Source organism: Lactuca virosa, chromosome 8, assembly GCF_052849685.1.
Source record: "Lactuca virosa cultivar CGN04683 chromosome 8, Lactuca_virosa_CGN04683_v6, whole genome shotgun sequence".
Lineage (NCBI taxonomy): Eukaryota > Viridiplantae > Streptophyta > Magnoliopsida > Asterales > Asteraceae > Lactuca > Lactuca virosa.
The window spans coordinates 76,356,829-76,370,303 of record NC_136433.1 but is presented as its reverse complement, the minus strand read 5'-3'; the positions used below and the strand labels follow the sequence as shown (position 1 = coordinate 76,370,303).

Sequence of the window (13,475 nt, the reverse complement as noted above, 5' to 3'; positions counted from 1 at the left end):
AATATTTTATTTCTAAGAAAAGCTTCTTCTTTTTTTGGTGAGTTAACCCTTTAGGAAGGTAGTTGCCTGCCAAAAAGTTGGCGATATCTGCATACCAAGGTTCTTTTCCCACTACCACCATCAAATACTCCTCTGGAAAATCGTCTCCAATGACCCTGTTCTCTATCTCTTATTTTTTTGGGTTTTCTAATCTGGAAAGGTGGTCGGCTGCTACATTATCCATTACATTCTTGTACCGAATCTCGATGTCAAATTCTTGAAGTAGAAGCCCCCATCGGATCAATCTTGGTTTCACATCCTGCTTGGCAAACAAATATTTGATAGCAGAGTGGTCAGTAAAGACAATTGTTTTAGACAAAATAAGATAGGGACGAAACTTGTCAAATGCATAAACCACGACCAATAGTTCTTTTTCAGTAGTGGTGTAGTTTTCTTGGGCCGGATTTAGTGTTTTGCTGGCATAATAAATGGGTTGAAAGTGCTTATCAGCCATGTGACCAAGTACTGCTCCCAAAGCAAAATCATTGGCATCACACATGATTTCAAAAGGTAAGTTCCAATTCGGGGCGATGATGATCAAGGCATTAGTCAATTTTTATTTTAAAGTGTAAAAAGCATTTAATAACTCATTAGAAAAATCAAATGTTGCATCTTTTAAGAGTAGTTGAAAAGTTAAAGGCCTTGTTATTTTTGAAAAATCTTTGATAAAGCAGCGGTAAAACCCCGCGTGCCCTAAAAAATTCCTAACGCCCTTCACATTTGTTGGTGGAGGTAACTTGGCAATAGTATCGATCTTTTCTCGATCCACCTCAATCCCCGGTTTGGAAACTTTGTGACCCAAAACGATTCCTTCCTTCACCATGAAATGACATTTTCCCAATTCAAGACCAAGTTGGTATTTTCACACCTAGCAAGCATCAAATAAAGGTTAGTAAGACAATCATCAAAAGAAGAACTGAAAACTGAAAAGTAATCCATAAAGACTTCCATAAACTTCTCCAACATGTCATGGAATATGGCCATCATGCATCGTTGAAACGTGGCCGATGCATTGCATAACTCAAAAGGCATGCGACAGTAAACAAAAGTTCCTCTTGGACAAGTAAATGTTGTCTTTTCTTGATCTCTTGGATCAATGGGAATCTGGAAGTATCCTGAAAAACCATCTAGAAAACAGTAATAATAGTGACTAGATAATCGTGCAAGCATTTCATCAATAAAAGGTAGAGGAAAGTGGTCTTTGTAAGTAGTATCATTTAGATTGCGATAATTGATGCACACTCGCCAACCGGTTACCTTTTGTGTACGTATGAACTAGTTCCTCTCGTTCGTCAGGACCGTCATACCTCCTTTCTTTGGCACCACTTGTACCGGACTCACCCATTGGCTATCGAAAATGGAGTAGATTATTCCGACATCCAAGAGCTTCATGACCTCCTTCTTGATTACCTCTTGCATATTTGGGTTTAATCTTCTCTGATATTGTACTACCGCTTTAGCTCCTTCTTCTAGATTGATCTTGTGCAAGCAATATGAAGGAATAATGCCCTTGATATTGGTGATCTTCCAAGAAATGGCATTCTTTCGTTTCTTTAAAACCTCCACGAGTCTTTCCTTTTCGTTTGGTGAAAGATCAGAAGCAAGGATAACTGGCTTTTACTCATCCTCTTCCATAAAAACGTACTCTAAGTGTTCTGGAAAAGTTTTGAGTTCTAATTTTGTCTTTTGATCACTGACCACGGCGTGGACATCAACCAAACACATCGTGGTGTAGTCATTTGTTTTGTCAGATTGCGATTTTCGATCTGAACATGCAATATTTAAATCCTCACCACGCCATGTTTGTTCTTCAGAAGTTCTTTTAAGCTCTTCATACTCGCTTTCTTCGAGCAACTTCTCCAGCTCTTCTAGGTCATTCTCAACATCAAAATCCCCCTCTGATAGGAACGTTAATCCCCCTGAATTATCTTCTTGCCAATTTGCCATTTCTTTTTCCAACAACTCATCAAACATGTCCACCGAGAAAACCGTATCGTCATTAAGCTTGAGTGCTTCATTGCTCGATCTAATCCAAAGGTGATGGCATCTTCTCCTAGCCGGAGAGTAAGTTTATACTCTCTTACGTCTACTAGACCTCGAGCGGTGCTTAGAAAAGGTCTTCTAATAATTATTGGGACTTGATGATCTTATTCCATGTCTAGCACAATAAAATCTGCAGGAAAAACAAATTCATCAACTTTAACCAAAAGATCCTCGCATATCCCTCTTCGAAACGTTGCCGTTTTGTTTCCTAGATGAATTGCCATGCATATGGGCCTTGGTTCCGGATGATTCAACTTCTTGAAAAATGAATAGGGCATAAGATTGACACTAGCTCCTGAATCGGCGTATGCATAACTTGTAGCCGAATTCCCGAATTGACATGGCAAAGTTAGACTTCCCGGGTCCCCCATCTTCTTTGTTAGTTTGTTCAACATTGCAGCCGAGAAATTCTCGTTTAGTATCACTTTAGATGCCTCCTCCATTTTCTTTCTATTGGTGAGAAGATCTTTTAAGAACTTTGCATACTTTGGCATTTGAGCCACCGCCTCAATGAATGGAATGTTGATTTGGAGGGCCTTGATATGGTCCATGAACTTCTTATAGTCTTCAGCTTGTTTGTCTTGTTTAGCTCGGCTCAGGAATGGAAATGAAGGCTAAAACGACTTAACTAGAGGGTTCTTATTTTCTTCAGTCGCCAACCACGTCGTGGCCTTCTCCTCACCACGCCGTGTGTGATCGTCAGAGTGCTTTTCTCGGTTTTCTTCATCTACCTCCTGCAAAACTTTTGGATTTGTATTAGGAATTGGGGTCAAAGAGTGACAATTTTTCCACTCCTTGTTGTCACTACATTGATATGCGCCCCTCTTGGATTTTGTTCGATGTTTCTTTGGAGTCCGCCCGATGACCATTTATTGAATTGTTTAGCTAGTTGTCTGAGTTGTTTCTCGAAGTTGAGGATTGAAGCTTGCTAATTTATCATTAGAGCTTATGATATCTCATTAGAGCTTGCTGATCTCTCATTGTTGCATCGGTTTCATCATGCCTCTTTTCTGACGCGACTACAAAATGGGTGAGCATTGCTTCTAAATCTGTCTTCTTTTCGGTTGCTGGTTCTTCTTTTTGATAAAAACCCTCTTGCCTTTTTCTTGTACTTCTCCTCCTTAGCCTTCTTGTACTCATCATAGGGTAGCCATTCCTCTTTGGTTTTCCTCCAATCTTCATTATAACGATCCCCACATGAGAAACACGCTTGAGCCTTCCGGTTTCCATTCTCATCAAGGTCGCAATCCTTTGTTAGATGTGGACCGCTACAATTATGACACTCCACATGAGTGGCATGGGTGGATTGGTCCATCTTTGTCATCCTACGATCCATGCTATCCAGCTTGGCCATTATTGCTTCCATATCATCAGAAGATGCATTCACCATCCCTCGAGTTGTGTCATTACGAGGATTATGATATTCTCTTGAATGTTTAGAGAATTCTTCAATCAATCCCTTTATTACAGCTGGTGGTTTCTTCGTGAGTGGTCCTTGGGAATTAAGGAGCTACCTGGTTGTTACATTTACCCTATCATAGAAAATGGAGACCTCTTGTTGAACATTGATATCATTCTGGGGGCAATTTCTCAGTAAGCCCTTGTATCTCTCCCATGCCTCATAAAGTGATTCGCCTCCTAGTTGTTCAAAATTGGAAATTGCCTTCTTTAACTTTGCGACTTTCGATGTTGAAATAGTCAGTGATGTCGTTGAGCTCGTCAATGTGCTTGTAGACATCCTCGTGATCTCTCCCGTAAAATGGGATGTCCTTCAGTTGGGCGAGTATGTGACCTTTTAGCTCGAAGTTTGTTGTTGCTGGAATTGCAGGTTGCACCAGACCTGGCCCAGTATCGTCACACATCCGCTTCTTGTATTCCTCCATTGCTATGTCTGCAATGTCTTCCATCACTACTTCTAACTCGGGTTCACTCTTTTCTTCAGATTTAGGTGTCTCGGACTCGTGATCCACTGCCTTCTTGTCGTGGGTTTTCTTGAAGCTTTTAGAATTGCTTTATTCCCCGATTGTTTTGTCCTTCTTTTTGCGAAAAGCTGACTCCGGATCCTCCAATGATGATATTACTGGAGATTTGGATCTTCGGGTTAAACGAACAAAAACGAAGAAAATGAAAATTGGAAGTGAGCTCATCACGGCGTGGTTAACGTAAAAACATAATAAAATCGAAAATAATACTTTAAACAGAAAACTTGTAACTTTATATAATAAAAATATCACACAAAGGATTGATAACAATTAGCAAATAAAATTAACTATTAATGAACCGTTCCCCGACAACGGAGCCAAAAACTTGATACGTAAGATATATACTAGTTTTAATCCAACTAATCTAGGAAAAACTAAAACACGTTAGGCAGTGTACCTAGTTGAATAGCAATTTAGTGAAGGTAAGTAGGGTATCAAACACATGGAACAGTAATGATAATTAACATTACTACTAATGTTAACTAATTTAAACAATGATTAAAAAGGGGTTTTTTCTCTAGTTTTACAAGACTAGAAACTTAAATAATCACTCAAATGCTTAGAAAGGAATCAATTAACAACTAATCAAGGAAAAAAAGATGATTTGAATCATGAATATTAAAGAGACAACCGTTTAGATGCGATTCACTTACTCCTATGGTTGATATCGGGGAAAGTGCAATGAATTAATGTGTCATCAATTACCGATTTCTAATGTGATTAGGTTAATGTTCACCAAACTAATCCTTTAGCAAACAAGTTAATTCAAACAGTGATCAATTGATTAAACTAACAAGTTTACTAGTATTAAGTTCGAATCATGCAAGACTTGTAATGGTGATTAATTTAATTGGTTGATCAAATTAATTTCATATATGGTTGGTCATCATATATAACTCATACATCAGTTTATTTACTTTTTTAGTTAATCCTAGGTTTTGTTCAAAACACTAGTCTTACAATCTTGATGGTCACAAAACTATAAGATTCAAGTAAACCGAGAAAGATAGTCATGCAATTTCAATTAACTCAGTAATTAACAGAAAAATAATTATCATTAACATATAAAGGTTCTTTTAACAAGCTAGCATGATAAATAATCAAATCAACACAATCCAAAATCACAAAATCAACACATAGTTGTAAGATCCTCTACTCTAAATGAAAGTAGGGTTTTTAGCCCATAACTTCAGCAAATAAAAGCATAGAAACAGAATTCACTGTTGTAAATATAATGAAAACAAAGGAATTAAGTAGAATAGATATTAATTACGTTAGATCTCTTCAAAAAGAAGATTAGAACCGAATTCTACACTCCACAGCTCCTAAGGGATGTCTATGGCCTCCAAAAATTGATAAAAGATTCCATCATAAGTTAGGGTTTAGAAGGGAAACGATCTATAAATAGATCCTGAAAAACGGCGAAACATGGCGTGGTTAATAGCCAACACCCCGTGTTCTTCATTAAAAATGCATATCCGACAAGGCAAAATCCATTGTGAACCTTCAATACTCCACGCCGTGTTTGATGTCAACACGCAGTGTTCTTGTTAAATTCCTTATTCTTCTTAAAAATCCAAGATCCTACCTTCCATTCACCAATTTCTCTTCCTTTTCTTTCCGAGCATGTCTTGGCTGCTGTAAAATAAATTTTCAACCAATTAAGTACCTTTTGTTCAATAATTGACACAAATGCAACATAAAATATTAAGATAATGCATGAATTATATGACTAAATATGCACATATGAACTGCTTATATGTACTAGTCAAAGGTTGATAATGACATCAATAGACAACTCTTGAGTAAATGGGAAGCCATGAAGTTCAAGTCTGTCAAAGTATCCCTTTAGCTTTAGAACGTGGGTACTGACATAACCACCCTCATGTTGCTTGCAACCTAGAATTAATTGCATCACCTTGAATCTCTCAGTCCGAGCTTGCTCTTGGAACATGTCTTTGAGATGCTCATTCATGTTGTATGCCACAAGGTTCTCAAAAATATTTTGGAGTTCAAAAGACATGGCCGCGAACATGAAACATGAGACCTCGTTAGAGTGGTAGTGATGCTTTTCGTGTTTGGCTACTTCTTCTTCAGTAGCATCATTAGGAAGTTCCTCTCAGGATATTCGCCCAACACATAGTCCTTTTTTTGGACCTAAAAGTAATCCTTCGGTTACGAATCCAATCAAAGTAGTTAGGACCAGTAAGCTTATATCGCGAGAGGAGAGAAAGTAGTGAGAAGTTTGATGAAGTTGTTGGTGTAGGAGGAGGAGGAGAGACTCCATTATTCATCTATTTAAGAAAAGAGAACACAATTAGTTTGATCAAGAAATATCGTTTTTATTATATTTACCCAAGATGAATTGTTAAACAAAAGGATGGGATCCATATTTAGTTTGAGTAATGTCAATAACATCTTAATCTCTTCTAATGCTAATTTGACAATCATGACTAGATTAATCGAGGATCATGAACCGACTTATGAAATATACCTCTCATGATACATAGTTCGGAAACCTCAAAAACCAAAAGTAATCCCGAAGTGTAGTTCCTACGCTGTGGAAATGCGTTCTCTATGTTGTGGTCGACGAACAATATCAATATATCGATTCCGTTTAAAGTTCATAGTTCAAGGATTTCTTGGATCTATTTTTGTTTTTTCTTCTTGGGTGTGATTACAGAATAGGAACTCTACCTTAGGTTCTCTAGTCTAATCAACTTGCTCGTTAAAGGAAGAAACGTTTAAAGAAATCAAAGCTATGTTTTTCCTACGTTGTGTGTCCTATCAAGGTTGCATAGATTAATTGAGTTATATCTATCAAGTTTTTGAGTATTTAATCGGATATGCTTATGTTTCCACTGCCCAATTGTTGATCTTTGAGAGGCTCGAAACCCTTTAGTGGTATCAGAGCATAGGTTAACTCAAGTCTATTGCACTTAGACTTTGTCTTGATAAGTGTGTTAGGGTTTGTATGTGTAGGGTTTCTGTTTTAAATCATTTTAAAAGTCTAGAAATTTTCTTGGTTAAATTTGAATATGTAAATTTAAGTCGTTCTGCCTCTTTCCCGCGTCGTGGCTAGTCCTCCACCATGTCATGGGATCAGTGTGGATTGCAACTGTCTTCGTTGCCACGACGTTGTTTCTTCTTGGCCACCCCATGGCAAGTTGCTGAGAAATAAAATAATAATTTAATAAATAACGTGTGTTTTCTGTTTGCCATGACGTGGTTGTTCATTCCCCACGTCGTGGAACCTAAAGTTCAGGAATTTTCTAAATTCGTTTTAATTTTTGGTTGCTCATCTTTTTTATTTTTAAACACATACAAACTAGCCTTTATGCTAAAAGATAAAGTATATTTGATTTAATTATAAGATTATTTAAAAGTCAAAAGATTAGGAAACTTATAATTTAATTGTTGACTTTTAGTCAACTGAATTAAAAGATATATCAATTCAAATGTGTATATGTATTGTAAAATTGTATTTATATGTATCACATCATCTCCAAACATTGTGTCCTTGCGTGTTTCTTAGAATGTGCGTTGTTAGTCTTACCTCGACTTAGATTGTTATAAGGAAGGTTTAAGGTAGGCCTCTTAGATTTCTAATGAGGTTGTCTTTTAAGAGGAATTCATTGCTCACCACCCCCACTGCCTTATTGCGTTTTGAAGTGGAGTTACCTAAACGGTTTGATAGGACAACTGTGTAAAGTTAAAAGTATTAAATCTACATGTAATAAAACAAAACCGTGTTTTATATTAACAATGTGAATCTTATGCTTCCAATGGAAATTACGCCTTGTGGTATGTTATTTTTGATGTAAGCTTGTGTGGTTTACTGGCTCATCAAAAGAAGAACATAGTCAAAGAAAGGTATATGTTGATCGCGATTCTCAAGCATTATTTGAGTCGAATCTCATTGTAACTTCGCATGGTCGATTCACCAACCGGATTTGGAGCCCTCTATTTATAGGGAAGTGATTTGAAACCATAGAGATAATTACAAAACTTAATTTTAATTATATATGGAATTCAAATCATTCAGGAATATTCCATATTCCTTTATTTACTATTAACTAATCAAACTATTAATTGATTAACAAAATAAATCCCTATATATATATATATATATATATATATATATATATATATATATATATATATATATATATATATATATATATATATATATATATATATATTCAGATTTCCTTTTCTGTGTTCTTGCATGTAACCAGAAAGGACATTATTATTTATAGAAATATTATCGGGCTTTGTTATGGCTATGGGCACTAATATCCATCACCGCGTCTGCTACTAAGGAATCCCTGAAGAAGCATAGTCAACTTGTTGTTCACAATTATCCTTCTATATAAATATTGTAAGGTTGTTGTACATGTTCGGTACGTGAGGATCTATGGGATGGGGTAGACTATCTTATAGATATGATATATATGTGTTGATGATAATAGTTGGTTTTATAGCTTTGAAATATATGATTTATTAGCATTAAGTTATTGTGGGATTGAAAACCTTATGTATCTCACCAGGTTTCCCAACCTGACCCACTTAATTTATATGCATCATAGGTAGCGGTATTAAGACCGCTGCTAACTTGAATAGGATGATAAGTGAATGAAGAGAAGACTTGCATTAGTGTTCAAGACCATTAGGTATTTATGTTGTAACATATGTTTTGTATCGATTATGACATCCTCATAGTTTTGATATTTTGGTACAATCAGTTGTAATCAAAATATTGTAATATACTAGGAATTTTCGTAAATAAAGATATTTCGAGTTTTGAAAGCATAAAGAAATTTTTTTTTTTCAGTTTCGAAAATTAAGGATGTCATATTAGCCCTCACGAGATTTCTCTAAGAATCCAATCACCTTTTTAGCATCTTCAAATAACAGAGATCCATTGAATCCGCTTGGAGATCTCCATTTTCACTTCTGCTGATGCTTCTGGAGAATCAAGATCAATGTTGATAATGTTTTCAAGAAAAGAGTTTGAGCATATGTTTTCGGCTAAGTATGAAGAGCATCTTTTTCTCAAGTTTTTCGACACATCAGATTATTCCTAGGTCCGAATCAGTCATAATCATGAAGTCTCTAATATTGATTCCTTCTAGACTTATATCAAGTTCTTCAAAGTTTGGTACTGTGAGGAGGCGGTTTAGTTCAAGATCAACCGAAGAAATTTCAACTGTTAGACAATATTGGAATGCCTGAATAGGAGCAATAGGATGCTTAGCAGTTTCCTTAGATGGGATTCTTCAAAAAAGTTCTTTTCCCAGGCTCATCAAATTCGTCAGATTAGCGTGAATCAACCTGATTCAGATAATATTCGTTATAGTCACTCTTTACCAAGTCATAAGAGTAGTAAGGGGACAATTTGAATGAACGTATTTGAAACCCTTTGACTTTTGTGATGCATCGTTTGGTCCACCCAAGGAAGTCTTAGTAGTGCTTCTTTATAAAGTCATGTTTCTTTTCCTTTTTTATTATATTGAGACACTTTAATGGTTCCGACTCACTTCATCGGTTCAAATATTAGGAAGTATCGAGCATTTGGAGAATTAGGTATATCCAACTCGCATTTTGAGCTAAAGGAGCATTATAGGATATATGTGGAATAATGTCCAAATCTACCAACTTCCTTACAAATAGAGTCCAAGGATCAGTCAGAGGATCATCTAGAAGATTAATAATTTCTTTTTCAGGAGGAGGCTTGAAAACTTGATTGTTTTTTTTATCAAGTTTGAGGGATACAAGATGATACAATTCTTCTTGTTTTCTTCTCTAACTTTCTTCTAACACTTATTCTTTTTCCATTACAAGAGTTAGAGGACACGACTTCGATCTTTATTTTTCTGTGATAATCTTTTTACCTTGATATTTAGTGGGGGCCATAGGAGTTGGAGGATTAGACTTCTTTGGTGAGGAAGGGGAGTTTTCTTTAGCGGGGAGGGATGAGGTTTAGTTTTCTCCGAGGAAGGAGGAAGAGAGTGATATGGTGATTTCTATTTGGGAGTTATTACATTTTCTTCTTCTTCGTCTTCAGAAGAGAGCTTCTCAACAAAAATCTCACATGAAAACTTCTTTGTTTCTTATCCCTCTTTCGTCGACGAGGCCCACTATACACATAAAATATATCACATAAACATGCTAACACATATAATGATCGTAAACACTAGCATATGTTCCAGTCATTGGGCCTCGAGCCCCGCCCGGTATACATAGCAGCACATAACACATGCAAGGGTCACGCAAACTCCTAGCATCCTAGCATAATCAAGAAGGGTCGGCATTGCTGCCTTAGACACACTAAACAAAGTGATAAAACTAACCTCAAATGCAGAATCTCACAAAAAGAAATGCCTAGCCGATGCCTTGATGAGTCCTCGAGCTATGAGTACAAAATAACTCCCAATCAATACTTGGGTCTCAATCAATATTCAATACTCCATACTTGGGGTAAAATGACCATTTTTCCCCTGGCCTAATTTGATCCATGACTAAGGCCGAAATCCAAAATATAAAAGGCCCAACACTAAATAATCTTCCAAAGCCCATTAGTGGCCCACTTGTGGCCTAATTTTCCAAATTGGGCCCAAACCCCTCTAATGGGCCTTACCCTAAAGCCCAATCATATCCTTAGTCTAAAAACCTGATTTCAGATGGCCCTATATGGACAAACGCAACAAGGTCCAAGAAATGGTTCAAACCGAGGCCCAAATAAGCGAAGCCCACTCTGACTGAGTACGCAGCGCGTAATTGCTTGCTGGCTTGTACGCTACGTGTACAGACTTATACTCCCAACATACTCCTCTATACCACTTTTTTCATTAAGCACTTAATTGTTATACCAAAGGTCTAACCCATAGATCTGAGTCCGAAACAATGTCTAGACCCATAAAGTCACTGACTTGGTGACTTTGCATGCCTCCAATGAACCCAAACTCAAAATATAACATTCTACTTCCATGAAAATGCCCTAACTCATGCATGGATGGATTTCAACCTCAAAAATGACAACTTTATGACTTAAGGACCCAAATAACACCAAGAATGGCAACTCTAAGCTTCAAAAATGATGTGGACTCATAAGATCTCATCAATGCGACCAAAAGGGTCCATAAATCCAAACCAAAAGAGATCAAAGCTAACAAGCATCAGGTTCAAGATTTTATACCTCAAATGAGTGCCAAAAGATGATAAGGTTCTTGATCTATAAGCCTTCACTCCTTCAATGAAGCTTTAAGGACGGACACCTTCCTTCAAAGCACCAAAACACTTTTCCAAATGCTCTTCTAAGCTCTAAAATCACACAAGATGGGATTAGGGTTCGAATGTAGGGTAAAGGGGACAAGGAGGTTGGTGAAATGAGGGTTTCAAGTCCACAAGGATGCTTGTATAGTGGCCAGCCCCTAAAATTAAGGTTTTCATTAATCATTGTGTACGCCCCGCGTACGAAGCTGTATGCCCCGCTTACGCATCCGGGACCCCGATCACACCCTCACTAAGTATGAAGAACATCTTTTTCTCAAGTTTTTCAACACAGCAGATTACTCCTAGGTCCGAATTAGTCATAATTAGGAAGTCTCTAATATTGATTCCTTCTAGACTTATATCAAGTTCTTCAAAGTTTGTTACTGTGAGGAGGTGGTTTAGTTCAAGATCAACCGAAGATAATTCAACTGTTAGATAATATAGGAATGCCTGAATAGGAGCAAGATGATGCTTAGCAGGTTCCTTAGATGGGATTCTTCAGAAAAGTTCTTTTCCTAGGCTCATGAAATTTGTCAGATTAGCGTGAATCAAGCCGATTCAGATAATATTCGTTATCGTCACTCTTTACCAAGTCATAAGAGTAGTAAGGGGATGATTTGAATGAACGTATTCAAAACCCTTTGACTTTTATGATGCATCGCTTGGTCCACCCAAGGAAGTATTAGTAGTGCTTCTTTATAAAGTCATGTTTCTTTTCCTTTTTTATTATATTAAGACTCTTTAATGGTTCCGAATCTCTTCATCGGTTCAAATATTAGGAAGTATCGAGCATTTGGAGAATTAGGTATATCCAACACGAAATTTGAGCTAAAGGAGCATTATAGGATATATGTGGAATAATGTCCAAATCTACCAACTTCCTTACAAATAGAGTCCAAGGATCAGTTAGAGGATCTTCTGGAAGAATAATAGTTTCTTTTTCAGGAAGAGGCTTGAAACCTTGATTGTTTTTCTTATCAAGTTTGAGGGATACAAGATGATACAATTCTTCTTGTTTTCTTCTCTAACTTTCTTCTAACGCTTATTCTCTTTCCATTTCAAGAATTAGAGGACATGACTTCGGTCATTATTTTTCTGTGATAATCTTTTTACCTTGATATTTAGTGGGGGCTAGAGGAGTTGGAGGATTAGACTTCTTTGGTGAGGAAGGGGAGTTTTCTTTAGCGGGGAGGGAGGAGGTTTAATTTTCTCTGAGGAAGGAGGAAGAGAGTGATACGGTGATTTCCCTTTTGGAGTTTTTACATTTTCTTCTTCTTCTTCGTCTTCAGAAGAGAGTTTTTTAACAACAATCTCACATGAAAACTTCTTTGTTTCTTATCCCTCTTTCGTGGACGAGGCCCACTATACATATACAATAATCACATAACATGCTAACACGTATAATGTTCATAAACAATAGCATATGTTCCAGTCATTGGGCCTTGCCCGTCATCGAGCCCTGTCCGATATACATAGTAGCACATAACACATGCAAGGGTCACGCTGAATCCTATCATCCTACTATAATCAATAAGGGTCTGAATTGGTGCCTTAAACCCACTAAACCAAGTAAGGAAACTCACCTCAAATGCTGAATCTCACAGAATGAAATCCCTAGATGCTGCCCTGACAACTCCTCGAGCTATCAGTACAAAATAACTTCCAATAAATACTTGGGTCTCAATCAATATTCAATACTCCATACTGGTCATTTTACCCCTAGCCTAATTTGATCCATGACTAAGGCCCAAATCCACAATATAAAAGGCCCAACACTAAATAATATTTCAAAGTCCACTAGTGGCCTACTTATGGCCCAATTTTCCAAATTGGGCCCAAACCCCTGTAATGGGCCTTACCCTAAAGCCAAATCATATCCTTAGTCTAAAAACCTGATTTCAGATGGCCCATTAAGGCCCAAAGCAACAAGGTCCAAGAAATGGCCCAAACCGAGGCCCAAATATGCGAAGCCCACTCTGACTGCATACGCAAGACATACTCAGTTGTACGCAGCGCGTACTCGCTTGCTGGCTTGTACGCTACGTGTACAGACTTGTACGCCCAGCGTACTCCTCTATACCACTTTTGTCATTAAGCACTTAATTGTTATACCAAAGGTCCAACGCCTAGATCTGA

At 37.2% G+C, this 13,475-nt stretch overlaps 1 protein-coding gene and 1 non-coding gene across 2 annotated transcripts; one reads left to right on the top strand and one right to left on the bottom strand.

Annotated features, from left to right (window-relative positions):
• Nucleotides 1-2,186: 2,186 nt before the first annotated feature.
• On the bottom strand, nt 2,187-2,633 carry LOC145130501 (uncharacterized). Its single transcript, XM_079065291.1, has one exon. The coding sequence runs from the start codon at nt 2,631-2,633 to the stop codon at nt 2,187-2,189; it is 447 nt and encodes a 148-aa protein (XP_078921417.1).
• Nucleotides 2,634-3,650: 1,017 nt separating this feature from the next.
• Nucleotides 3,651-3,757, top strand: LOC145135027 (small nucleolar RNA R71). Its single transcript, XR_013719507.1, has one exon. It is a non-coding gene; the product is annotated as a small nucleolar RNA R71 (small nucleolar RNA).
• Nucleotides 3,758-13,475: the final 9,718 nt, after the last annotated feature.

Bases quoted from the DNA above. Each gene is read 5' to 3' on its own strand.
- LOC145130501 (XM_079065291.1), bottom strand. From the start codon at position 2,633: ATGGACCATATCAAGGCCCTCCAAATCAACATTCCATTCATTGAGGCG.